General features: G+C 44.9%; 2 protein-coding genes across 8 annotated transcripts in view; one reads left to right on the forward strand and one right to left on the reverse strand.

Moving 5' to 3' along the window:
• Window positions 1–151: 151 nt before the first annotated feature.
• Window positions 152–23,788, reverse strand: LOC106590994 (bromodomain-containing protein 9). Of its 6 annotated transcripts, none has more exons than XM_045697026.2 (17): window positions 23,629–23,788; window positions 22,941–23,161; window positions 22,532–22,693; window positions 22,005–22,143; window positions 21,534–21,591; window positions 19,449–19,593; window positions 18,900–19,010; window positions 17,652–17,851; window positions 16,009–16,144; window positions 13,569–13,644; window positions 13,206–13,301; window positions 12,878–13,010; window positions 12,542–12,653; window positions 4,208–4,261; window positions 3,877–3,982; window positions 3,173–3,349; window positions 152–2,704 (listed from the first exon to the last, which is right to left on the reverse strand). In XM_045697026.2, the coding sequence occupies exons 1-17, from the start codon at window positions 23,675–23,677 to the stop codon at window positions 2,604–2,606; spliced, it is 2,076 nt and encodes a 691-aa protein (XP_045552982.1). In that variant the 5' UTR covers window positions 23,678–23,788; the 3' UTR covers window positions 152–2,603. The 6 variants fall into 6 exon arrangements, with proteins under 6 accessions (XP_045552982.1, XP_045552979.1, XP_045552977.1 ...); XM_045697023.2 differs by having other exon boundaries at window positions 22,005–22,146; XM_045697021.2 differs by having other exon boundaries at window positions 22,005–22,149.
• The window catches only part of LOC106590995 (pachytene checkpoint protein 2 homolog), a 7,175-nt gene continuing 5,466 nt past the window's right edge, over window positions 23,782–25,490 (forward strand). Inside the window, exons 1-3 of one of the 2 annotated variants that reach the window (XM_014182168.3) lie at window positions 23,782–23,870; window positions 24,297–24,390; window positions 24,797–24,947. In XM_014182168.3, coding sequence (XP_014037643.1) covers window positions 24,299–24,390; window positions 24,797–24,947 — 243 coding nt within the window. In that variant the 5' untranslated portion in view covers window positions 23,782–23,870; window positions 24,297–24,298. Of the gene's footprint in view, window positions 23,871–24,296; window positions 24,391–24,796; window positions 24,948–25,490 lie in introns of those variants that run through there. The other variant, XM_045697035.2, reaches the window with a different exon arrangement.

The raw sequence follows: 25,490 nt of genomic DNA on the forward strand, positions 1-25,490 counted from the left end.
GTGTAAAAACACAACCTGATGACACAGTACTGTGTAAAAACACAACCTGATGACACAGTACTGTGTAAAAACACAACCTGATGACACAGTACTGTGTAAAAACACAACCTGATGACACAGTACTGTGTAAAAACACAACCTGATGACACAGTACTGTGTAAAAACACAACCTGTGGCGACTTTATTCTCTTAAGTATAGCGCACATACAAATAATCTGTACAATCATGATGACCTTTCACAACATGTCTGAGGTTCACTCTCGTTGTTCCCAGGGTGTTGAGAGCAGAGTCAGACAACAAAACAACCAGTGTGGTTAAAAACAGGACGTCAGATCAGCTCTGAGTAGAAGTTTCCTCTAAGCCACAGATCTAGGATCAGATTACCCATCAAACAATGTCTGACCCCAGACCAGTAGTTAGAGGCATTGTCTACCAACTCCCTAGTAGTGTCTCAATAGCAGAATCGCTATACTCAGAAGTCCTAATGTTGGATACAAACAAGCAGCATTATGTTGTCACCCAGAGTCACATTTGTTTGTTTTTCAAGCTACAGAAAACAATATTTTAGATAAAGCAGGTTTTTAAAGAGTTAAAACAGTTTCGTGTTTCCTTTTTTGCCTTGGAAAGTGGAGTATCATAGTATAGTGATACTGGTATTGTGACCAGAGCTACCCTAGTTAGAGCCAACTTGCCAGTGTGTGAGTTAGCTGTTGGATGTGGAGCCTGGCTCAGGAGACTGGAGGAACTCATAGGTCAGCTGTTGGATGTGGAGCCTGGCTCAGGAGACTGGAGGAACTCATAGGTCAGCTGTTGGATGTGGAGCCTGGCTCTGGGGACTGGAGGAACTCATAGGTCAGCTGTTGGATGTGGAGCCTGGCTCAGGAGACTGGAGGAACTCATAGGTCAGCTGTTGGATGTGGAGCCTGGCTCTGGGGACTGGAGGAACTCATAGGTCAGCTGTTGGATGTGGAGCCTGGCTCTGGGGACTGGAGGAACTCATAGGTCAGCTGTTGGATGTGGAGCCTGGCTCAGGAGACTGGAGGAACTCATAGGTCAGCTGTTGGATGTGGAGCCTGGCTCAGGAGACTGGAGGAACTCATAGGTCAGCTGTTGGATGTGGAGCCTGGCTCTGGGGACTGGAGGAACTCATAGGTCAGCTGTTGGATGTGGAGCCTGGCTCAGGAGACTGGAGGAACTCATAGGTCAGCTGTTGGATGTGGAGCCTGGCTCTGGGGACTGGAGGAACTCATAGGTCAGCTGTTGGATGTGGAGCCTGGCTCTGGGGACTGGAGGAACTCATAGGTCAGCTGTTGGATGTGGAGCCTGGCTCTGGGGACTGGAGGAACTCATAGGTTAGCTGTTGGATGTGGAGCCTGGCTCTGGGGACTGGAGGAACTCATAGGTCAGCTGTTGGATGTGGAGCCTGGCTCTGGGGACTGGAGGAACTCATAGGTTAGCTGTTGGATGTGGAGCCTGGCTCTGGAGACTGGAGGAACTCATAGGTCAGCTGTTGGATGTGGAGCCTGGCTCTGGGGACTGGAGGAACTCATAGGTCAGCTGTTGGCTGTGGAGCCTGGCTCTGGGGACTGGAGGAACTCATAGGTCAGCTGTTGGATGTGGAGCCTGGCTCTGGGGACTGGAGGAACTCATAGGTCAGCTGTTGGATGTGGAGCCTGGCTCTGGGGACTGGAGGAACTCATAGGTTAGCTGTTGGCTGTGGAGCCTGGCTCTGGGGACTGGAGGAACTCATAGGTCAGCTGTTGGATGTGGAGCCTGGCTCTGGGGACTGGAGGAACTCATAGGTTAGCTGTTGGATGTGGAGCCTGGCTCTGGAGACTGGAGGAACTCATAGGTCAGCTGTTGGATGTGGAGCCTGGCTCTGGAGACTGGAGGAACTCATAGGTCAGCTGTTGGATGTGGAGCCTGGCTCTGGGGACTGGAGGAACTCATAGGTCAGCTGTTGGATGTGGAGCCTGGCTCTGGGGACTGGAGGAACTCATAGGTCAGCTGTTGGATGTGGAGCCTGGCTCAGGAGACTGGAGGAACTCATAGGTCAGCTGTTGGATGTGGAGCCTGGCTCTGGGGACTGGAGGAACTCATAGGTCAGCTGTTGGATGTGGAGCCTGGCTCTGGGGACTGGAGGAACTCATAGGTTAGCTGTTGGATGTGGAGCCTGGCTCTGGAGACTGGAGGAACTCATAGGTCAGCTGTTGGATGTGGAGCCTGGCTCTGGGGACTGGAGGAACTCATAGGTCAGCTGTTGGCTGTGGAGCCTGGCTCTGGGGACTGGAGGAACTCATAGGTCAGCTGTTGGATGTGGAGCCTGGCTCTGGGGACTGGAGGAACTCATAGGTCAGCTGTTGGATGTGGAGCCTGGCTCTGGGGACTGGAGGAACTCATAGGTTAGCTGTTGGCTGTGGAGCCTGGCTCTGGGGACTGGAGGAACTCATAGGCCAGCTGTTGGATGTGGAGCCTGGCTCTGGGGACTGGAGGAACTCATAGGTTAGCTGTTGGATGTGGAGCCTGGCTCTGGAGACTGGAGGAACTCATAGGTCAGCTGTTGGATGTGGAGCCTGGCTCTGGAGACTGGAGGAACTCATAGGTCAGCTGTTGGATGTGGAGCCTGGCTCTGGGGACTGGAGGAACTCATACGGGTCATGAACCATCTCAGACTGGTCACCAACACCCAGGTGTGAGGGACTCCCTGAGGAGGAACATAGAAAAACAGGACCAACGGTCATTGAAACAAAGCACATAAATCACATGTCTATAAAGCCTTTGAAACGTTGAAACCCATGTCTCCTTATAACATTTTACATGATATTTATTAATTTGGTAGAAGCTCTTATCCAGACCGTCTTTCCTTACAGCTTTAAGTGACTGATGGGACATACCGAGCCTGTAAGTGTCTACAAGGCACAAAATGGCAACTGGCACAGACAAATCCTGCATGTTTCTGACACTGACTTAGCGAGGCAGTTGGAAGAGCTCCTTTCTACGTCCCAAATGGCACCCTATTCCCTACATAGTGCACTACTTTTTGACCAGAGCTCTCTTGGCTCTGGTCAAAAGTAGTGCACTATATAGGGAATAGGGCACCATTTGGGACTTACTAACTGATACAGCCAGGCAAGTGGATGAGGTCCAGACAGTGTTGTCCTGCAGTCCTTACCCAGGTGGTGCTGGTCCCTGTCTGAGGTCCCTGACAGGGAGGAGAGGTTAGAGGAGGGTCTGGAGCCTCCCCTCTCCACCTGGCCTTCCTGGAACTCCTGCAGCAGCTTGGCTGCCTCCTCAAAGTGCTGCTGGCTGACCCCGTCTTCATGCTCCGGCTCCTTCTTCACTGACTTCCCTGAGAGGAGAGGAGGGACACAGGGAAGACCATTACAGTCATACAAGTGATGAAGATGACAGGGTCTGCATACCGAACAGCACCCTATTCCCTATATAGTGCACTACTTTAGGGCTATGGTAAACAATCACTATAAAGAGTGTGTGTGTCTGTGTGTGTGTTTGTGTGTGTGTGTGTGCCTGTGTGGGTCTGTGTGTGTCTGTGTGTGTGTCTGTGCCTGGGTGTGTGCCTGGGTGTGTGTCTGTGTGTGTCTGTGTGTGTGTCTGTGTGTGTGTTTGTGTGTGTGTTTGTGTGTGCCTGTGTGTGTCTGTGTGTGTGCCTGTGTGTGTGCCTGTGTGTGCCTGTGTGTGTCTGTGTGTGTGCCTGTGTGTGTCTGTGTGTGTGCCTGTGTGTGCCTGTGTGTGTGCCTGTGTGTGTGCCTGTGTGTGTGTGTGTGTGTATGTCTGTATGGGGGGTGGTGGTAAACACACAGGTGGTTAAGATAATGGAAGCGATACTACTGATTGACAACCAGGTAGGATTATCACCTAAAGAGTTGAGCATGGACATCTCCAGAGACATGTCAGAGTAGCTCTTCATGGACATGAAGTCCAGCACTGAGCTGCCCTCTCCCAGACCTGTCCCATCAGCCATCTGGGCAAATAAACACACAGATCTGGAGGATCAACCATGTGGGGCAAGCAAGATGGACACACACACACACACACACACACACACACACACACACACACACACACACACACACACACACACACACACACACACACACACACACACACACACACACACACACACACAGACAAACACACACACACACACAGTAAGCATATTCAATTGAACAGCTGTAAAATACTTTACCTGCATATCGTAAATGTTGTTCTTGGTTTCATCCGGTAACGCCATGTTTCTTTTCTGAAACACAAGACGACATGTTACAACCACATTAACATAATGTATATATACCCAGCTTCTACCACTAGTTAAAACTAGTTAACATAATGTATATATACCCAGCTTCTACCACTAGTTAAAACTAGTTAACATCATGTATATATACCCAGCTTCTACCACTAGTTAAAACTAGTTAACATCATGTATATATACCCAGCCTCTACCACTAGTTAATATAATGTATATATACCCAGCTTCTACCACTAGTTAAAACTAGTTAACATCATGTATATATACCCAGCTTCTACCACTAGTTAAAACTAGTTAACATAATGTATATATACACCCAGCTTCTACCACTAGTTAATATAATGTATATATACACCCAGCTTCTACCACTAGTTAAAACTAGTTAACATAATGTATATATACACCCAGCTTCTACCACTAGTTAAAACTAGTTAACATGTGTATATACCCAGCTTCTACCACTAGTTAAAACTAGTTAACATAATGTATATATACACCCAGCTTCTACCACTAGTTAAAACTAGTTAATATAATGTATATATACACCCAGCTTCTACCACTAGTTAACATAATGTATATATACACCCAGCTTCTACCACTAGTTAAAACTAGTTAACATGTGTATATACCCAGCTTCTAAAACTAGTTAAAACTAGTTAACATAATGTATATATACACCCAGCTTCTACCACTAGTTAAAACTAGTTAACATGTGTATATACCCAGCTTCTAAAACTAGTTAAAACTAGTTAACATAATGTATATATACCCAGCTTCTACCACTAGTTAAAACTAGTTAATATAATGTATATATACCCAGCTTCTAAAACTAGTTAAAACTAGTTAATATAATGTATATATACACCCAGCTTCTACCACTAGTTAAAACTAGTTAACATAATGTATATATACCCAGCTTCTACCACTAGTTAATATAATGTATATTTACCCAGCTTCTACCACTAGTTAAAACTAGTTAACATAATGTACATATATACCCAGCTTCTACCACTAGTTAAAACTAGTTAATATAATGTACATATACCCAGCTTCTACCACTAGTTAAAACTAGTTAATATAATGCATATATATACCCAGCTTCTACCACTAGTTAATATAATGTACATATACCCAGCTTCTACCACTAGTTAAAACTAGTTAATATAATGTATATACACCCAGCTTCTACCTCTAGTTAAAACTAGTTAACATAATGTATATATACACCCAGCTTCTACCACTAGTTAATATAATGTATTGTGGCAAAGAAGGGGGTCGAGTGATAAATGGCAGATATGTGAGGGCAGAACTAATAAACGGGCTCCGCCCGATCACTAAAATGGCCACCCCGATCAGAACTACAGATCACAAAATGGCCGACTGCCAAAACTACAATTCCCAGAAGCAAGGGGACCCCTCAGAAGGTGGAGCCGACCCACAGATAAAAGGTCAAGAAAAACCAGGAAGAGAGAGAGAGGGCGGGAAGGATCTATGAACCATAGAGAAAGAGACAATCTACATTGGCTGGATTTACCGTGTACGAGCTGGACTGTTTTGGACTTACCTGTTGGCGTTTAGACCTGGACCTACCGAGAACCAGATTTGTGTACCGAACCCTGCTATCCTTGACCTTACCTGTGGCCTGGGTGGACCAGGACAGCGAAACAAACACACAGGTACTGTCATGTTCGAAAGAACTTTCATTCTGGGCTGACTTTGGTGACAGTTTCCCACTTAATTTGTGACAAACGCTCCTAACTTTTAAGAGGTTTGCCACACGTGGTGGAGAATGTGGGCACTGGATTAACCATACCGCTAGTTAGGTAGAAAAAATGTAAATTAAAAAAAAAAAAAGTTTAGTTAGCACTCCAAAGGGGAGTCAGGTTTTTTTTTGTTTTTTTGTGGCTTTGTTTGGTTAGGACAGTTTTTTTCAGGAAAATGAGTATGGAGGGAGCCATACAGGCCCTGTTACAAGCGGCGGCCGCCCAACAAGAGGCAACTAGAGCTCAACAAATAGCTCATCAGGATGCAATGCGAATGTATCAGGACACGTTACAGGTCCAGCACCGCACCAACCAGCTGCTCAGAGAAGAGCAAGAGAGAAACACCCGGGAGTTAAGAGAAGGCCTAAAGGGGCTAGCGGACCAAATTGGGGCTCAGTTACCAGGTGCAAATACCCAAAGGTGGGCCAATCATTTTCTTAAAAAAATGACAGCGCAGGATGATGTGGAAGCATATCTTACCACCTTCGAAAGGACGGCAGAGAGGGAGAAGTGGCCGAAAGAAGAATGGGCAGGGCTTCTGGCACCATACCTGGCAGGGGACGCTCAAAAAGCATATTTCGACCTGGAGTTGAAGGATGCACAGGATTACGATAAACTCAAGGGAGAGATTCTGACTAGACTGGGAGTGACCGATACCGGGGGGCACACCGCTTCCACCAGTGGTCCTACAGACCGGGACAACCCCCCCGAACACAGATGTTCGACTTGATTCACCTGGCACGGAAATGGTTGCGACCGGAGACCCGTTCGTCCGCCGAGGTCGTCGAGACCATCGTACTCAACCAGTTTCAGCGAGGTCTACCCCAAGAAGTGCGACGATGGGTTGGCCAGAACGAGGTACTTTCCGCCGACCATCTCGTGGGCCTGGTTGAACGGTATTGTACGTTAGGAACAGCTGAGCAGGCGCAGGAGGAAAGATTCCCATTCCCCAGGCCTGGGCGAACCAGCGGACAGGGTAAGACTGTCCCAACAGGGGGAGGGGGAGGAGAGCAGCGTGGGGCCATGAGGAAAGAATCAGAATCGGGCCGAGACACTAAGGGAAAAACCGGAAACCGGGACTGGGGGTCGAGGAGGTCTCCCCCCCGGAACCCTATTATCTGTTACAATTGTAATCGACCGGGACATATTGCAGCCTACTGCCCTATTAAAGAAGAGCCAATGCAATGTAACCTCGGTGAAAAAGAAGATGAGATATGGTATGCATGTCCCGTGGTAACCACTGTACTTGAAAGATCAAGAAACAAACATATGTGCAGGGTGAAGGTTGAAGGGAAGGAGGTTGAAGCACTACTGGATTCCGGCAGTATGCTAACCCTGGTCGTTGCAAACCTAGTGCCGACGCATAAACTGGATACAAGTCAGGATATCAGTGTTACGTGCATTCATGGGGATACCCGTCTGTACCCCACAGCATTAGTGAGCATACAAACAGAGGACGGTCTGCTGGATTATGAGGTCGGCGTGGTCCCAAAGATGCCATATGATGTAATATTGGGTAGATACTTTCCTAACTTTGCGAAGTTAGGTCAAAAGAACGGCATATTTGAGAAGCCAACAACCCTGACCAAGCAGGAAGAAGCATGGGGCCTTCAACCAAGGCCAAGAAAAGAGGTCTCCCAGGGGCCAACCTCACAGGTACTAGTAGGGGAGGATGAGGATGAAGTGGCAAACCTCGTTGATAATGAACAGCCCAGTACTAGTGGGGCTGGGGTCGATCTGAATCCAGAGGACGACTATCTAGAACCAGCAGACCTGGCAGGGTCCATGACTAATTCCGGGACGGCCCAACACCAGGATCCAACCCTGCAGCAAGCCAGAGCAGACGTGCAGGTCGTAGATGGTACTCCCATAAATGATAGGATGATGCCTAATAGTTTTCCCCACTTCATCATGAAAAATGGTTTGGTGTACAGAGTCTCAAAAATAGGGGTTGATGTGGTGGAACAGTTGTTGGTCCCCACCCGGTACAGGAAGACAGTACTGGATCTAGCTCATGGGCACATTCTGGGTGGACACCTTGGTATCGATAAAACCCGAGACCGGATTGTAAGGAGGTTTTACTGGCCAGGAATTCAGGCTGAAGTGGCTCGGCATTGTGGAGAGTGCCCGGAGTGCCAGGTAACAGCTCCCCGACCAGCGTTTAGAAGCCCGTTAGTGCCACTCCCCATAATCGAAACGCCATTTGAGAGGATAGCGATGGACATAGTGGGCCCACTACCCAAATCTGCCAGAGGGCACCAATACATTCTGGTCATTCTAGATTATGCCACTCGCTACCCAGAAGCCATTCCCCTTCGGACAATGGCTTCCAAAAATATCGCCAAGGAACTAGTGCTATTGTTCACCAGGGTTGGGGTCCCAAAGGAGATCCTTACTGACCAGGGGACCCCCTTTATGTCCCGCCTTATGGCGGACCTTTGTAAATTGTGGCAGGTGAAACAGTTGAGGACATCGGTTTACCATCCACAGACGGACGGGCTGGTTGAGAGATTCAACCGGACCCTGAAGTCAATGCTCAGGAAGGTAATCGACAAGGATGGGAAAAACTGGGATTGCATGTTGCCATATCTGATGTTTGCCATTAGAGAGGTTCCTCAAGCCTCGCTGGGGTTTTCTCCCTTCGAGCTGGTATATGGGAGGCACCCCCGGGGAATCTTAGACATCGCCCGGGAAACCTGGGAACACCAATCCACCCCGTATACTAGTGTCATAGAGCACGTCACGGCAATGCAAAACAGGATAGCCACAGTCATGCCCATCGTCAGAGAGCACATGAGACAAGCACAAGAGCACCAGCGGCACACTTATAACCGGCAGGCTACCCTGAGGGAATTTCAACCGGGAGATAAGGTGTTAGTGCTGATCCCCACGGTAGAGTGCAAACTACTAGCCACATGGAAAGGACCATACGAAGTACTGGAGAGAATAGGAGAAGTTAATTATCGGATCCGACAGCCAGGTCGACGGCCCCAGGAACAGATCTATCACATAAACCTGTTAAAAGCATGGAGAGAGAGAAACACTAATGGTCACGTACCCCACACACACTCAGGAGACAGCTGAAGTAAATATTTCACCTACTTTGTCCCCAGCACAAGTACAGGAAGTAAAGACCCCGATCCAGAAAAACAGAGATGTGTTTTCAGAAGTACCCGGCCGAACTGAGGTTACAGCTCATGATATCGTTTCCCTACCAGGGAGAAAAGTGAGCATGAGGCCATATCGGGTACCCGAGGCTCGACAGGCAGCGATTAGAGCAGAGACGGAGAAAATGTTGACAGCTGGAGTGATCGAAGAGTCACATAGTGAGTGGTCTAGCCCAATTGTGATGGTCTCCAAGCCCGATGGGTCTTTGCGGTTCTGTAACGACTTTCGGAAGGTAAATGAAATCTCCAAGTTTGACGCCTACCCCATGCCCAGAGTAGACGAACTACTGGAGAAAATTGGTAAAGCTCAGTACATTACGACCCTGGACCTGACAAAAGGGTACTGGCAAATTCCTCTGACCCCCAGGGCCAAAGAAAAGACAGCCTTTGCAACCCCTGACGGTTTGTTTCAATACACCGTCATGCCATTCGGCCTACACGGGGCCCCAGCCACCTTTCAACGGCTCATGGACAAGGTCCTAAAACCGCACCAAACATACACCGCAGCTTATTTAGATGACGTGGGGATCTACAGCCCAGATTGGGAATCCCACTTACCCCGGGTACAGGCGGTGTTAGACGCCCTTAGAAAGGCAGGGCTCAAAGGCGAACCCTGCCATGTGTTATGTGGGGTTAGAGGAAACGGAGTATCTGGGATACACAGTGGGAAGAGGATTAATCAAACCCCAACGTAAGAAGGTGGAGGCAATTAGAGAATGGCCAAAACCAGTAAATAAGAAGCAGGTTCGAGCCTTCCTAAGGCTGACCGGGTACTGCCGGAAGTTCATCCCAAGTTATGCCACAGTGGCCGCCCCACTCACCGACATGACTAGAGCCAGAGGGCCAAACATGGTCAAGTGGGATGAAAGGGCCACCAAAGCATTTAGGACATTACAGGAGGCCCTCTGCTGTAATCCAGTGCTGGTGGTACCAGAATTTGAGAGAGAGTTTGTGGTTCAGACGGATGCTTCAGAGGTCGGCTTGGGAGCAGTGCTGTCCCAAGAGGTAGAAGGGGTGGAACACCCCATCCTGTTTTTAAGCAGGAAGCTGGAACCACGGGAAACCAACTACTCAGTTGTTGAGAAAGAGGCGCTGGCAGTAAAGTGGGCTCTGGAAAGCCTGAAATACTACCTGCTGGGGCGCCACTTCACCCTCATCAGTGACCATGCACCACTCACCTGGATGGATAGGGCTAAAGAGAAGAACGCTCGGGTGATGCGGTGGTTTTTGAGTCTCCAACCGTTTCACTTTGACTTGCAACACAGAGCAGGAAAGGAAATGGGAAATGTGGATGGGTTATCCCGCATGCACGCATATTTTGCTGCGGTAGCCCGACCTAGGGGGTCGGATCTAGGGGGGGAGATGTGTGGCAAAGAAGGGGGTCGAGTGATAAATGGCAGATATGTGAGGGCAGAACTAATAAACGGGTTCTGCCCGATCACTAAAATGGCCACCCCGATCAGAACTACAGATCACAAAATGGCCGACTGCCAAAACTACAATTCCCAGAAGCAAGAGGAACCCTCAGAAGGTGGAGCCGACCCACAGATAAAAGGTCAAGAAAAACCAGGAAGAGAGAGAGAGGGCGGGAAGGATCTATGAACCATAGAGAAAGAGACAATCTACATTGGCTGGATTTACAGTGTACGAGCTGGACTGTTTTGGACTTACCTGTTGGCGTTTAGACCTGGACCTACCGAGAACCAGATTTGTGTACCGAACCCTGCTATCCTTGACCTTACCTGTGGCCTGGGTGGACCAGGACAGCGAAACAAACACACAGGTACTGTCATGTTCGAAAGAACTTTCATTCTGGGCTGACTTTGGTGACAGTTTCCCACTTAATTTGTGACAAACGCTCCTAACTTTGAAGACGTTTGCCACAGTATATATATACCCAGCTTCTACCACTAGTTAACATAATGTATATATATACCCAGCTTCTACCACTTGTTAACATAATGTATATATAGACCCAGCTTCTACCACTAGTTAATATAATGTATATATACACCCAGCTTCTACCACTAGTTAACATAATGTATATATATACCCAGCTTCTACCACTAGTTAATATAATGTATATATACACCCAGCTTCTACCACTAGTTAATATAATGTATATATACACCCAGCTTCTACCACTAGTTAACATAATGTATATATATACCCAGCTTCTACCACTTGTTAACATAATGTATATATAGACCCAGCTTCTACCACTAGTTAACATAATGTATATATATACCCAGCTTCTACCACTAGTTAATATAATGTATATATACACCCAGCTTCTACCACTAGTTAAAACTAGTTAACATAATGTATATATACCCAGCTTCTACCACTAGTTAAAACGAGTTAACATAATGTCTATATACCCAGCTTCTACCACTAGTTAAAACGAGTTAACATAATGTATATACACCCAGCTTCTACCACTAGTTAAAACGAGTTAACATAATGTATATACACCCAGCTTCTACCACTAGTTAAAACGAGTTAACATAATGTATATACACCCAGCTTCTACCACTAGTTAAAACGAGTTAACATATTGTATATACACCCAGCTTCTACCACTAGTTAAAACTAGTTAACATAATGTATATACACCCAGCTTCTACCACTAGTTAAAACTAGTTAACATAATGTATATACACCCAGCTTCTACCACTAGTTAAAACTAGTTAACATAATGTATATACACCCAGCTTCTACCACTAGTTAAAACGAGTTAACATAATGTATATACACCCAGCTTCTACCACTAGTTAAAACGAGTTAACATAATGTATATACACCCAGCTTCTACCACTAGTTAAAACTAGTTAACATAATGTATATACACCCAGCTTCTACCACTAGTTAATATAATGTATATATACCCAGCTTCTACCACTAGTTAAAACTAGTTAACATAATGCATATATACACCCAGCTTCTACCACTAGTTAAAACTAGTTAACATAATGTGTATATATACACCCAGCTTCTACCACTAGTTAATATAATGTATATATACCCAGCTTCTACCACTAGTTAAAACTAGTTAACATAATGTATATATACACCCAGCTTCTACCACTAGTTAATATAATGTATATACACCCAGCTTCTACCACTAGTTAAAACTAGTTAACATAATGTATATATACCCAGCTTCTACCACTAGTTAAAACTAGTTAACATAATGTATATATACACCCACACGGTGTACTTTAGGAAGTCATGCGTGACAGTGTCCCCCCCAGACGGCCCGGGTCAAAGGTAGAGCCCTAGATAGGGCATAGGGGGCCATTTGGGGCCCAGCCTGTATGAGTGGTTAATGGGGTACAGACCTGTCTGATCTGGTAGACAGCCTTAGAGTGATCCCCTGCAGTCATCTTATCCAGCAGCCCGTCAACCAAATGTTTAGTAACGTTCCCACAACCTTTAACAAACTCCTGAATACTGGAATGAGGAAGGAGACAGCATTTATACAGTGTATATATACTACAATGTTAAGGCTTTTTCATACAGCACGTTAGATGTGCACTGCACGTAGGGTTGCAAAATTGCGGTAAATTTCCCCAAAATCCCAGGATTTCCTTATTATTGCATCTTGATTCCAGGAATGGTCTGATGGGAACCCTAACTCCAGTAATGATGCGAGTGCTGCTACAGCATTGACTAACCTGAGAGCACACTGTACCCCAGTCTCGTCCCCGTAGGCTGAGTACAGCAGGTCCATCTCATCAGGCAGCAGGTCTGGGTAGATGGAGTTGTTCTGTAGGGTCTGGGTGTTATAGGTACTGCTCAGGAACGTCACTACACACACACACACACACACCGAGCAGAGGAAGGAAGCCTTGGAAGAAATTCTCTCTCATCATAGCCAACATTATGAAAGACAGAAACTAAAACTTCTACGCAGCAGGAGGTCACATTGACTTTTTACATTGTCAGGACATGTATCAAACGTGTTAGCTAACAGCTAAGCAGCTTTGCACTTTCTATACATACCCTTGTGTCTCCTGTCATCTTTAAAACCCAGTGTTGTTAATCCAGGTAGGAGCTTATTGGACAGAGAGCTCAGGTCCACAGGGTGGGTCTCCTCCTCTGGGAAGCAGAGACAGAACAGGTTCTTCCCTCTGTGTCATGTAGTACAGAACATCTTGGACATTTATCACATACACTACATCTATACAGGTTCTATATCTGTGTCCCAAATGGCAGCCTATTCCCTATGTAGTGCACTACTTTTGACCAGGGTCCATAGGGCTCTATATAGTACACTATATAGTAGTGTACTATATAGGGAATAGGCTGCCATTTGGGACTGTGAGTTTCCCACTGGATAATACCCTAGAAAAGTAGGGAACAAACCTTTTGCTTCTGGATTCAGCTGATTCACTACAGTGTACAACAGATTACCATCAGGCTCTTTCCTCAGGTAACCCATCTGAAAATACAGGGACACAAGAACCATGTGGTCACAGGGACACTAGAACCATGTGGTCACCGGGACACTAGAACCATGTGGTCACAGGGACACTAGAACCATGTGGTCACCGGGACACTAGAACCATGTGGTCACAGGGACACTAGAACCATGTGGTCACCGGGACACTAGAACCATGTGGTCACCGGGACACTAGAACCATGTGGTCACCGGGACACTATCACCGGGACACTAGAACCATGTGGTCACCGGGACACTAGAACCATGTGGTCACCGGGACACTAGAACCATGTGGTCACCGGGACACTAGAACCATGTGGTCACCGGGACACTAGAACCATGTGGTCACCGGGACACTAGAACCATGTGGTCACCGGGACACAAGAACCATGTGGTCACCGAGAAAACTGAACATAGATCAACCCTGGCATCCACTTTAAATATCCATCTATTAAACCTGACTCAAAGCCAGGGATTCGAACCAGCAACCCTCCGCTTCTCTAACCTCTAGGCTAGCAGTCATATCTGATTAAAACAGACACTGTTGTATTGAGTACAGTACCTTGGACTTGGGAATATAACAGCTGATCATTATATACAGTGTTAATCTTGATTTAACAAGTTTTTGATTACTACATGATTCCATACGTGTTATTTCATAGTTTTGAAATCTTCAGTATTATTCTACAATGTAGAAAACAGTAAAAACAAAGAAAAACCCACTTGAAGAAACCTTTGACTGGTAATGTAATCACTACCGGTCAAACGTTTTAGAACACCTACTCATTCAAGGGTACTATTTTCTATATTGTAGAATAACAGTGAAGACATCAAAACTATGAAATAACACATTTGGAATCATGTAATAACCCCAAAAAGTGTTAAACAAATTCAACATATATTTTATATTTGAGATTCTTCAAATAGCCACCCTTTGCCTTGATGACAGTTTTGCACACCCTTGGCATTCTCTCAACCAGCTTCATGAGGTAGTCACCTGGAATGTATTTCAATTAACAGGTGTGCCTTCTTAAAAGTTAATTTGTGGAATTTCTTTCCTTCTTAATATGTTTGAGCCAATCAGTTGTGCTGTGACAAGGTGGGTGGGTGGGGGGGCTATACAGAAGATAGCCCTATTTAGTAAAAGACCAAGTCCATATTAAGGCAAGAACAGCTCAAATAAGCAAAGAGAAACGACAATACATCATTACTTTAAGACATGAAGGTCAATCAATACAGAAAATGTAAAGAACTTTGAAACTTTCTTCAAGTGCAGTCGCAAAAACCATCAAGCGCTGTGATGAAACTGGCTCTCATGAGGACCGCCACAGGAATGGAAGACCCAGAGTTACCTCTGCTGCAGAGGATAACTTCACTAGAGTTACCAGCATCATAAATTGCAGCCCAAATAAATGCTTCACAGAGTTCAAGTAACAGACACATCTCACCATCAACTGTTCAAAGGAGACTGCGTGAATCAGGCCTTCATGGTCGAATTGCTGCAAAGAAACCACTATTAAAGGACACCAATAAGAAGAATAGACTTGCTTCGGCCAAGAAACACGAGCAATGGACATTAGACCGGTGGAAATTTGTCCTTTGGTCTGGAGTCCAAATTGGAGATTTTTGGCTCCAACCGCTGTGTCTTTGTGAGATGTGGTGTGGGTGAACTGATGATCTCTGCATGTGTATTTCCCACGGTAAAGCATGGAGGAGGTGGTGTTATGGTCTGCGTGTGCTTTTCTGGTGACACTGTGATTTATTTAGAATTCAAGGCACACTTAACCAGCATGGCTACCACAGCATTCTGCAGCGATATGCCATCCCATCTGGTTTTGGACTATCATTTGTTTTTCAACAGGACAATGACCCAACACACCTCCAGGCTGTGTAAGGGCTATTTGACCAAGAAGGAGAGTGATAGAGTGCTGCATCAGATGACCTGGCCTCCACAATCACCCAATCTCAACTAAATTGAGATGGTTTGGGATGAGTCGGACCGCAGAGTTAAGGAAAAGCAGCCAACAAGTGCTCAGCATATATGGGAACTCCTTCAAGACTGTTGGAAAAGCATTCCAGGTGAAGCTGGTTGAGAGAATGCCAAGAGTGTGCAAAGCTGTCATCAAGGTAAAGGGTGGCTATTTGAAGAATATCAATTTGTTTAACACTTATTTGGTTAATACATGATTCCATATGTGTTATTTTATAGTTTTGATGTCTTCACTATTATTCTACAATGTAGACAATAGTACAAAATTCAGAAAAACCTTGGAATGACTAAGTGTCTCCAAACTTTTGACTGGTACTAATATATATATATATATATATATATATATATATATATATATATATATATATATATACCTTGGAGTTGGGCATGTATCGGTTGATGCGGTCGTGTGCTTCATCTGCAGCGTGCTCCACCAGGGCCAGAACGTGTTCCTCCGCTGTGCTGTCAGTCAGGCTGCAGGCGTTCCCCTCTGGCTCATACAGGTAACAGCTGGGACCACAGAGATGCACAATGTTACTCCACAGATCACTGGTTAATACAGGTAACTCCTGGGACCACGTCTCGCCTAGGGCGGCAGAACAAAAAAATTGCCGCCCCTACAAGAATAGTCCCAGTAAGCAAAATTACGTTGAAAAGACGTCTAAAATAGGTATTTTTTCCAGATGTTAAGGTTTAGGTTCTGAATAAAAGGTGATTTTCAGTTCTAAATGAAAGTTGAAAAGATTATTTAAATTATTTAATTAATAGACATATATTTTGGGCCAAATCAAGGCTCGTCCAGACCGGACAAAATCTGAAACAAACAGAAGTGTATGATGGGTTCAGAGTTGATCCGGACTGGACTAGAACACAACGTCCGTGTAAATCAAGGCTAAATCAAAAAAAAGACGTCAGCATCGGTCTGTGCTTACTGAGGTATAGTGGCTTTATTCATCCTGATTCCTGTCACTAATCAATTTGTCTCTTTAAGCTCTGAATATCAGCTACCCAACTTCATCAGGAGTTATCCTGAGCCTATTTGCAATGTGTTTACACAGCGGGAAATGCAGAAGTATTTAATGTTTTGCTATGATCAGCTCGTAAAAAAATTGATGGAAACAAACTTGAAACCACTGACCATGACAATTTAGCCCACGGGATGATACTCCTGGACAAAAGTTGTGAGTAGCCTGATTGTCCATTTTACTTTGACCTGTCCTGTTTTGTTTTTTTACTTTGACCTGTCCTGTTTTGTTTTTTTACTTTGCCCTGTCCATGTTTGTTAATATGTCAGCAGTTTTTTATTTTGATTAGGCACCATTTAGGCTATTTGATGGGAGAAACCTGCACGATATAAAACGTTTCCATCTCATTACATTGTCATCCATTTTATCTCCAGCCTGTAGGCTACAGAAAAGGACACCTAGTCTTTCTACCTATATCTGTTACATGATGGTGGATTATTTTATTGACGGAATGTTGGTGGTGCGCCGCAGCGACCCTGGAGAGGCATGCTGGGAATGGACAAGATAAATATTTTGAGACTCTTCATTTGACAAAGTGGCACTGCTTATCATAGGGCGGAATCAGCTCTCACCTAAAAAGCCCTTATGCCACTGACTGAGAAAATGTCATTGTTTTTGGGCAGAATTATGTGAGGTTTTATGTGTTGTTGGAAATGCGTCTTGGTCAGTTTAGCTCAGAAATTGCTAAACTCATAGGCGGCTGCCTAATGAGCGGGCCGGCCCTGGCTGGGACCACAGAGATACACACTGTTACTCTACAGTTTATGGTTATGTAGCATGTTGGATGGAACATGTAGGATACATGAGTCCTACAATGAGCACCATACAGCAGTGGTTTATGGGTCTCATCCATCACATTGTACCAAGCCTGGGATAACAGAAGGGACTACATGAGCAATGACGTCATGTGCACACATGGAGTACATGATGCATGAGACCAACATCTACCGAAGTCAAGACACTGGACTAGAGAGTAGGCCATTCCATTCTACCTGATGACTTCCTTCATATCTTTGATGTCTTTGGGCTGCTTCTTGGATTTCTTGGCCGACGCCGACTCCACGGGCATGGGGATGACCTCCGGAGGGGGCTCCTCAGACGCCACATCCTCGTCCCCTAAAATGGCCGCCTGCTGAGAGAAATCCATGTCCTGCATGAAAGACATGCTGCGCTTCAGTGCTAACAGCCGCTCCTGTAAACAGAGCAGAGCCACAGAAAAAGAGCCAGAGAGAGAGAGAACCACAGAAAGAGAACCACAGGGAGAGAAAGAGAACCAAAAGGAATTGCTTTATACTCCATCTGCCACAACTCAGCCAGAGAGTGATAGGATGGCTGGTGGGATGGGATGGCTGGTGGATGGGATTGTCTGGTGGGATGGCAGGATGAGATGGCAGGATGGGATGGCTGGTAGGATGACTGGTGGGATGGGATGGCTGGTGGATGGGATTGTCTGGTGGGATGGGATTGGCTGGTGGGATGGTTGGTGGGATGGTATTTCAGGATGGGATGGCTGGTGAGATGGAATGGCTGGTGGGATGGCAAGGTAGGATGGTTGTGGGATGGCTGGTGGGATGGGATGTCAGGATGGGATGGCATGATGGGATGGCTGGTGGGTTGGAAGGAGAGGATGGTGGTGGGATGGAATTGTCTGGTGGGATAGGATTGGCTGGTGGGATGGCTGGTGGGATGGTGGTGGAATGGGATGTCAGGATGGGATGGCTGGTGGGATGTCAGGATGGGATGGCTGGTGGGATGGTGGTGGAATGGGATGTCAGGATGGGATGGCTGGTGGGATGGTGGTGGAATGGGATGTCAGGATGGGATGGCTGGTGGGATGGGGGTGGTGAGTCTAACTGCAATGGTGATGATTGTTAGGAGGGAAAACATTGATCAAACATCTTGAGTCACACGTCTGCCTTCTATCTGCTTAGTTGTTCTACAGTCTCCTGAATGCTCCAGAAATATACAAGGACGTTACAGTGTGGTGTGTCTGTTTGAAGTAAAACCACACAGAGGCAAATCTGTTTCACAAAGCCAGAGAGGAAGAAGAATGACCAACATGTGTAATGACATAGAGAGAACAGAAAAGGACAAGACAAGGGGAAACAGGACTCCACCAGCATCTGTCACAGGAAAGGGAAATACATGAAATGGATGGGTTATGAACATCAACATGCACAACAAATCATACACTGACAATGACACCTCTATCCTCTCCTTGTAGAGACACTACTCATTACTTTGCTCATCATCTTGAAGCCAGTGTGCAGCAGTTTCTTGGCAGCCTTGTAGTAAACGGTCTCTGGACGGTTATACACCATGGCATTATCACACATCAGCTTGAAGTCCGCCTGCAACAGAGGAAGCAACCGCTTTACAACAACAAGCTCTCCGTCACTCACTTACAAATACAAAACTCATACAAATACTTCAACACAAATATTTGTTTCATTGAAGCAAATAAATATCCTCCTTTGAAAATACGATCAATGTTATGAATGTGACCATTATGTACAGCACACACATTCCTTTCCACAAGTTATATCAACGTGATGATACCAAGGCTCTTTCACAATTCATCTTTCCCTGATTCCTGTATCTTCTATCCTTGTCACCTTGTCAAAATGCTCAAGGGGAGGCACGTTGGACCTTCTCCTCCAATACAGTTGAGAAAGAGGTGAGGAATCACTGAAAGACGTATTGAGGTACATCTCAAAATTCTAATCATGACAGTTCCTGTGATCTGTGATGGACAGATCGCCATGTGGTCGCTTGTAGCATCACCTCACCTTGAACTCTGTGACGGTTTTGTACTCGTTGTCTGTGATCTTGTCGTTCATGGTGCTGAAATCCATGGGGTGTTTGATTATCACAGAGTAACCTGGAGCGATGGCGTCTGTCACTGGGAAAGTGAAGAAGCCATGGGCATCCTTCCTGGAAAGACAAGACAAACAGAATTCTTAGTACCGACTGAACTGACTTTCATGTCACCAACAGGCATAATCCAGAGATGTTTGTGGATCTGTCACTGAACACATTTACATGCGCACAGTATTCCGAATAGTAGCTCATATCCCACTTAAGGTCTTATTCGGGGAAAGCTGTTTACATGCACCTTTGATATCTCGCTCACGAGTATCACTGTGGCCATGAATAAACAGAATAATCCTCATTTAAATTCATATGGGTTAAATGGAATAGTAACTGAAATCTGGACACTGACTGTAGGCTTATAACTTCTCATATGTAGAGTAATATAATATTAACTCCTGCAGAATTACGCATTTCTTAAAGTAAAATTATAAAACAAATGCTAATTTTGTCTCGGGAACAAGAGTGGAGAAATATGATTGAATTCTTTCAGCATCTCTTGAGAAAATGTGACTGTGCGTGTAATATTTGACACGGTTATGCAAGCAGACAGTACTTCAACCACCTAAAATAAGCACCTAAGATGAAAGGGAAAGAGGGAGACCTAGTCAGTTGTACAACTGAATGCATTCAACTGAAATGTGTCTTTTACATTTAACCCAACCCCTCTGAATCAGATGGAAGACTTATAAGCAATGTTTCATGGTTTTCTCAGCTTTTCATTTCCTTAAAACCGGTCAAACGGATGACATTTGGACATTTTGCACAGAACCAATCTTTCCAGTGTTTTGGTGTTATTGCGTTTTCTCCCTGGTCCCTAAATGCAGAACTAAAACGAAACAGACAATGTTACCGGTGTTAACTAGATTACTGATGCATTCCTTCTATCAGTGTAAGACATTCTGGTGAGCCCTACTTTATTTAGTCTCCTGGGGAAACAAGACATGACAGAAAACAAGCTGCATGTATCTAACTATAGTTGACAAATGGCCTACCAAAATGTAGGAAATTATAATATGGCCTACCAAAATGTAGGAAATTATAATATGGCCTACCAAAATGTAGGAAATTATAATATGGCCTACCAAAATGTAGGAAATGATAATATGGCCTACCAAAATGTAGGAAATGATAATATGGCCTACCAAAATGTAGGAAATGATAATATGGTCTACCAATTGTCGGAAATTATAATATGGCCTACCAAAATGTAGGAAATTATAATATGGCCTACCAAATGTCGGAAATTATAAGCAGAAACTTGTCTAAATTGGGGGTGAAAGTAGCCAGTAGGCTATATGGTCCAGTATGGAGTACAGCTAAATGATTTATTATGGTGGATGGAACTGCACAGGTAGCCTACATTCTGAAGTGAATTGTTTTATGAAAACATCATCACACAACACTCATGATATGTGAAACTGAGCCTGACAGCACAGAACATGAAAAACAACACTCATGATATGTGAAACTGAGCCTGACAGCACAGAACATGAAAAACAACACTCATGATATGTGAAACTGAGCCTGACAGCACAGAACATGAAAAACAACACTCATGATATGTGAAACTGAGCCTGACAGCACAGAACATGAAAAACAACACTCATGATATGTGAAACTGAGCCTGACAGCACAGAACATGAAAAACAACACTCATGATATGTGAAACTGAGCCTGACAGCACAGAACATGAAAAACAACACTCATGATATGTGAAACTGAGCCTGACAGCACAGAACATGAAAAACAACACTCATGATATGTGAAACTGACAGCACAGAATGTGAAAAACAACAGTAAACGGGATGAGATGTTGACATGCCACAGTATCCCGTCTAAGATCAGCATATCCCAGGCATCTTATCCTGGTTTTTCATAACCAGGATACAAACTGATATGTTTATACGTGTCAACTCAAAAACAGAATACTTGAGCATTCCGAATAATAACGGGATATTGGTGTTCATGTAAACGTGGCCAATGTTGTCAGAGAGCCTTACCTCTGAAGCTGGCGCAGGAAGTGTTCCAGGAGCTGCTGTCGAGGGGTGCACTCACTCTCTGAGGGAAGAGACAAACATACAATCACAACCTGTTTTACATTAGCCTTTAACACCTCAGATTACTATGGGTGTACAATGTATGTTATGATTAAGCAATAAGGCCAGAGGGGGTGTGGTATAAGACCAATGTACCACGGCTAAGGGCTGTTCTTACACATGACACAATGTGGAGTGCCTGGATACAGCCCTTAGCCGTGGTAACAAACCCCTGAGGTGCCTTATTGCTATTACAAACTGGTTACCAACGGAATTAGAGCAGTAAAAAAAAATGTTTTTGTCATACCCGTGGTATACAGTCTGATATACCACAGCTGTCAGCCAATCAGCATTCAGGGCTGGAACCACTCAGCTTATAATCAGTAATAACATGTGTAATAACATAACAACACAAGAGAACAGCTAGATTATTACCCGGGGCTGTCCTGCAAGCCCTGACAGGCCGGTCTCCTTGTTGCTCCACCTCTACCTTGATGTTGGGGTGAAAGTGGTCCATCACCTCTGGCTCCATCTCAGACCTCTCCCTCTTCCTCTTCTTCTCCTCCTGCTGCTGCTGCTGCTGCTGAGACAGACCTCATTAAACTACTGGAGATGGCCCTGTGATCTCCTATCTATTATGGTTAGGGTTAGTGTTACTGCTGCAAGTAGTGTATGAATGAGTAATTAGAATACATGCTTGACTGTAGCAAAGGCAGTAATGTACAGTGTTGCCAAACACTGTATTATTTACTTCACTATCTCCTATGGGACCAGGAGGTCTCCAGTTCCACTATCTCCTGTAGGACCTGGAGGTTTCCAGACTATGTGATCTCCAGGAAAACATTATAGGCTCTAGGGATCAAGTAAGCTTGCTGCAAGTAAGCATTTCATAGGATGCTGTATACCATGTGTATCCTCTACTTACGACTAATAAAACTTGAAACCCCAAAAACGTGTCTCACCTCAAAACTAATACCAATGTTTGGTATCTTTGGCAGCATGAAAGGCTCGACTGCCACACCAGTGTGACTGGGCACAACACTGGGCAGGCCTACACCACAGGCAGAGGCAGTAGCAGCCTCTGATTCATTCTGCTCCCGCTCTCTCTTCTTCCTCTTCTCCTCCTGTCAAAGATTACACATTCATTGATTGATTATTGTTTTTTTGTAATTAAATAACGACCTAGCTCACGACCTAACGTCATGTTATATGGTATGCTTTATATGAAAGGTTAACTCCCAAGTTGCACCATATTCGCTTTATAGTGTGCCCACCTTCTTACCAAGGCTCATTTGGGTCTGGCTAAAAGGAGTGCACTATATAGGGAATAGGGTGCCATTTGGGCCAGACCCTTGTTCCCCTCATACTCACCTTCCGTCTTCTCCTCTCCTCATCATCTACGTGTTTGTCTTTCTCCTTCTCAGACTTTTTCTTCTTCTTCTTCTTTTTGTCCTTGTGGCGCTCTCGTTCATGGTCTGACCTGTCGTCGTAGTAACTGGAGTCATGGCCGGAGCCTGAGAGTTCTGTGATCTCACTTCCTCCCACTTTGAGCACCAGCTTCAGCTGCTTCTCAAAAGGCTTGTCCTCACAGTCTGAAAACAGAGACCACATTTAGCTGAGTGATGGGTCATACCCAGTGCAAGATCAACAAGCATGATGTGTCATCATCCTAGCAGAAGATGTGGTGTGTGTTACTGTGTAATAAGTGATGATAAACATTTGCTACCCATCACAGATATCTATCTGCAGTGCAATGCTACCACTACGACAGGATAAACTGGCTAGCTGGCGTAAATGCCAATATTATGCATACTCAATCTTGATAAGACCTGATACACATCCGTCATAATAGTTATTGGTAATGCTTATGGCAGCAAGCAACAGAAGTTGAGGAATAATAAGCTACAACAGAAGTTGAGGAATAGTAAGTTAACACTAGCACTGCAGGACGATTCAGTCAGCAGGCCAGTAAGTAGGATAACGTTAACTGCTAGCTAGCTAGCTAGGCTAGCAAAAAGGGACAAAGCCAGGCTTTGAATTGTTTTCTTTGCTCACTTACCATCAACTGTTCTCCACTCCGGCTTGTGCTTTTTATGCTTCTTCCCCATGTTTGTTGTGTTTAAATTAAGCGAAAGCGTCTGGTAATTAGGTATCTGTATCTAATAATTGTTTGCATTAAAATGCGATCCATACCCCGATAACCCGGAAGTACATTTCCCACAACAACTCATCTACTTCAGGTTCAACAAAACTGCGCGCTAAATTCGAGTGACGTTCAGTCCATTCCGTACCAAAACTAAGGTAAGCAATTTTGTGTACACTTCTTGAATGAAAGCTTAACAAAATAAATGACGAATCGCAATAGCTGTATTACACACGTAACACTAGTAACATCACTTGCTAGTGAGATCTAGCAACAGAATAAAGCGTGTCACTCTGCGACTTTAACTAGTAACGTCCGTGTAGCTAGCGAACATTAGCTAGGTAGCTAAATGCTGTGAGCTTGATGCTTTGCATTGAATGTGTTGTTGTCATACTAGCTAGCTAATTATACTTATTTTGTTGTAAGTTCTAAAGGCAGATAGTTGATAAGTACTTCTTATGCATGTTGGTGATGTCAACATGTCATGTGTACTGCTGCCGAGACATTACATTAGACTGAGCAAGGAGTTATTGTATTTCCACCCGAAAATGATTTAATTTTGACATACATTTTAATCTCTGAAGGTATGGAGGGCGACAGAATGGAGGTAGGGGATCTGAAGCAGAACCCCAACGACATGAACAACATCCATGTGGAGGTTCACGTCAAATCTACCAGGTTCTAACTAGCTAGTGTATCTTCAAAAGCTCTATTCACACTGAACTGGTATTACAGTACTAGGGAAGTAAAGTGTCCCAAATGGCACCCTGTTCCCTGTAAAGTGCACTACTTTTGAAAAGGGCCCTCCCTAAATAGTGGGCCCTGTCAGCCCTTGTCAAGAGTAGTGCACTATATAGGGAATATGGCTGCCTTTTGGGACACTGTCCGTTATGTAATGATTTACCCCAGCATGTTAGTCTTTTCAAAGTTGTATTCATGACATGCTTCCATTCCTTTCTCCTTGTCCCTAACAACACTGCTCTCTGTCGTTCTTTGCCTCTCTCTCTCTCCTCTGTCTCTCTCTCCTCTGTCTCTCTCTCTCTCTCTCCTCTGTCTCTCTCTATGCGTATTACACTGACTACAGCACTGCGAAGAGGTCTGACGTGAAGATGCACGTCTTGACCCTGCTGAACCGTCATCGCATGGTGTTCGGGGCTTACAGGTGGACAGAGTTTGACGAGGACTTCCTTATCAAACACGTCCAATCAGTGGCCATAGTGGATGCTGAGAGAAAAGTGAAGTACTGTGACAGCCTGCCCTCATGTACTGTTGTTCTTACTCTTCCCTCTCTCTCTAGCTGCTTAGATAATGTCCTGTAGGAACTCACTAGAACATATAGTATGTCTTAGTGGCACATTAATAATACATTTTCAGCTGTATGTTAATGCAACATGGGATGAGTCGGGTGGTATAATTTGTGGAACGTTCCAACAGCAATCTGTTCCAAAAACGTTGTAAGTAACAAGGTTGCCAACAAACAACGCATATAAAGTTGTATAGAGGCAGAATAAGATACCTGGTAGGGAGTGGGCTATTTCATTAAGTTTTTCACTCACCACATTTATTCTGAAAAATGTCTGTCCTCACTGGTAACCTATGGACAAACATCAAGAATACGCTAAGTGGTAGGTTGATGCCTATTCGGCAGCTAGTTAGCTAGGTGAATTGATCATGCTACTTTGTATGTGTTGTTTGTTGGCAACCTTGTACTTTACAAAGTTTTTGGAACAGATTCCTGTTGGAACGTTCCACAAACTATACCCACCCGGATGAGTCTC

This window comes from Salmo salar, chromosome 02 (genome assembly GCF_965601325.2).
Source record: "Salmo salar chromosome 02, fSalSal1, whole genome shotgun sequence".
Classification (NCBI taxonomy): Eukaryota; Metazoa; Chordata; class Actinopteri; order Salmoniformes; family Salmonidae; genus Salmo; species Salmo salar.

Excerpts from the sequence above, each read along its gene's own strand:
- LOC106590994 (XM_045697013.2), bottom strand. The coding sequence starts at position 23,677 with ATGGGGAAGAAGCATAAAAAGCACAAGCCGGAGTGGAGAACAGTTGAT. Across the intron at positions 23,162-23,628 it reads GGAGTGGAGAACAGTTGATG|ACTGTGAGGACAAGCCTTTT; the intron begins GTAAGTGAGCAA and ends CTCTGTTTTCAG. Across the intron at positions 13,302-13,568 it reads GCTGAATCCAGAAGCAAAAG|AGGAGGAGACCCACCCTGTG; the intron begins GTTTGTTCCCTA and ends TCTGCTTCCCAG.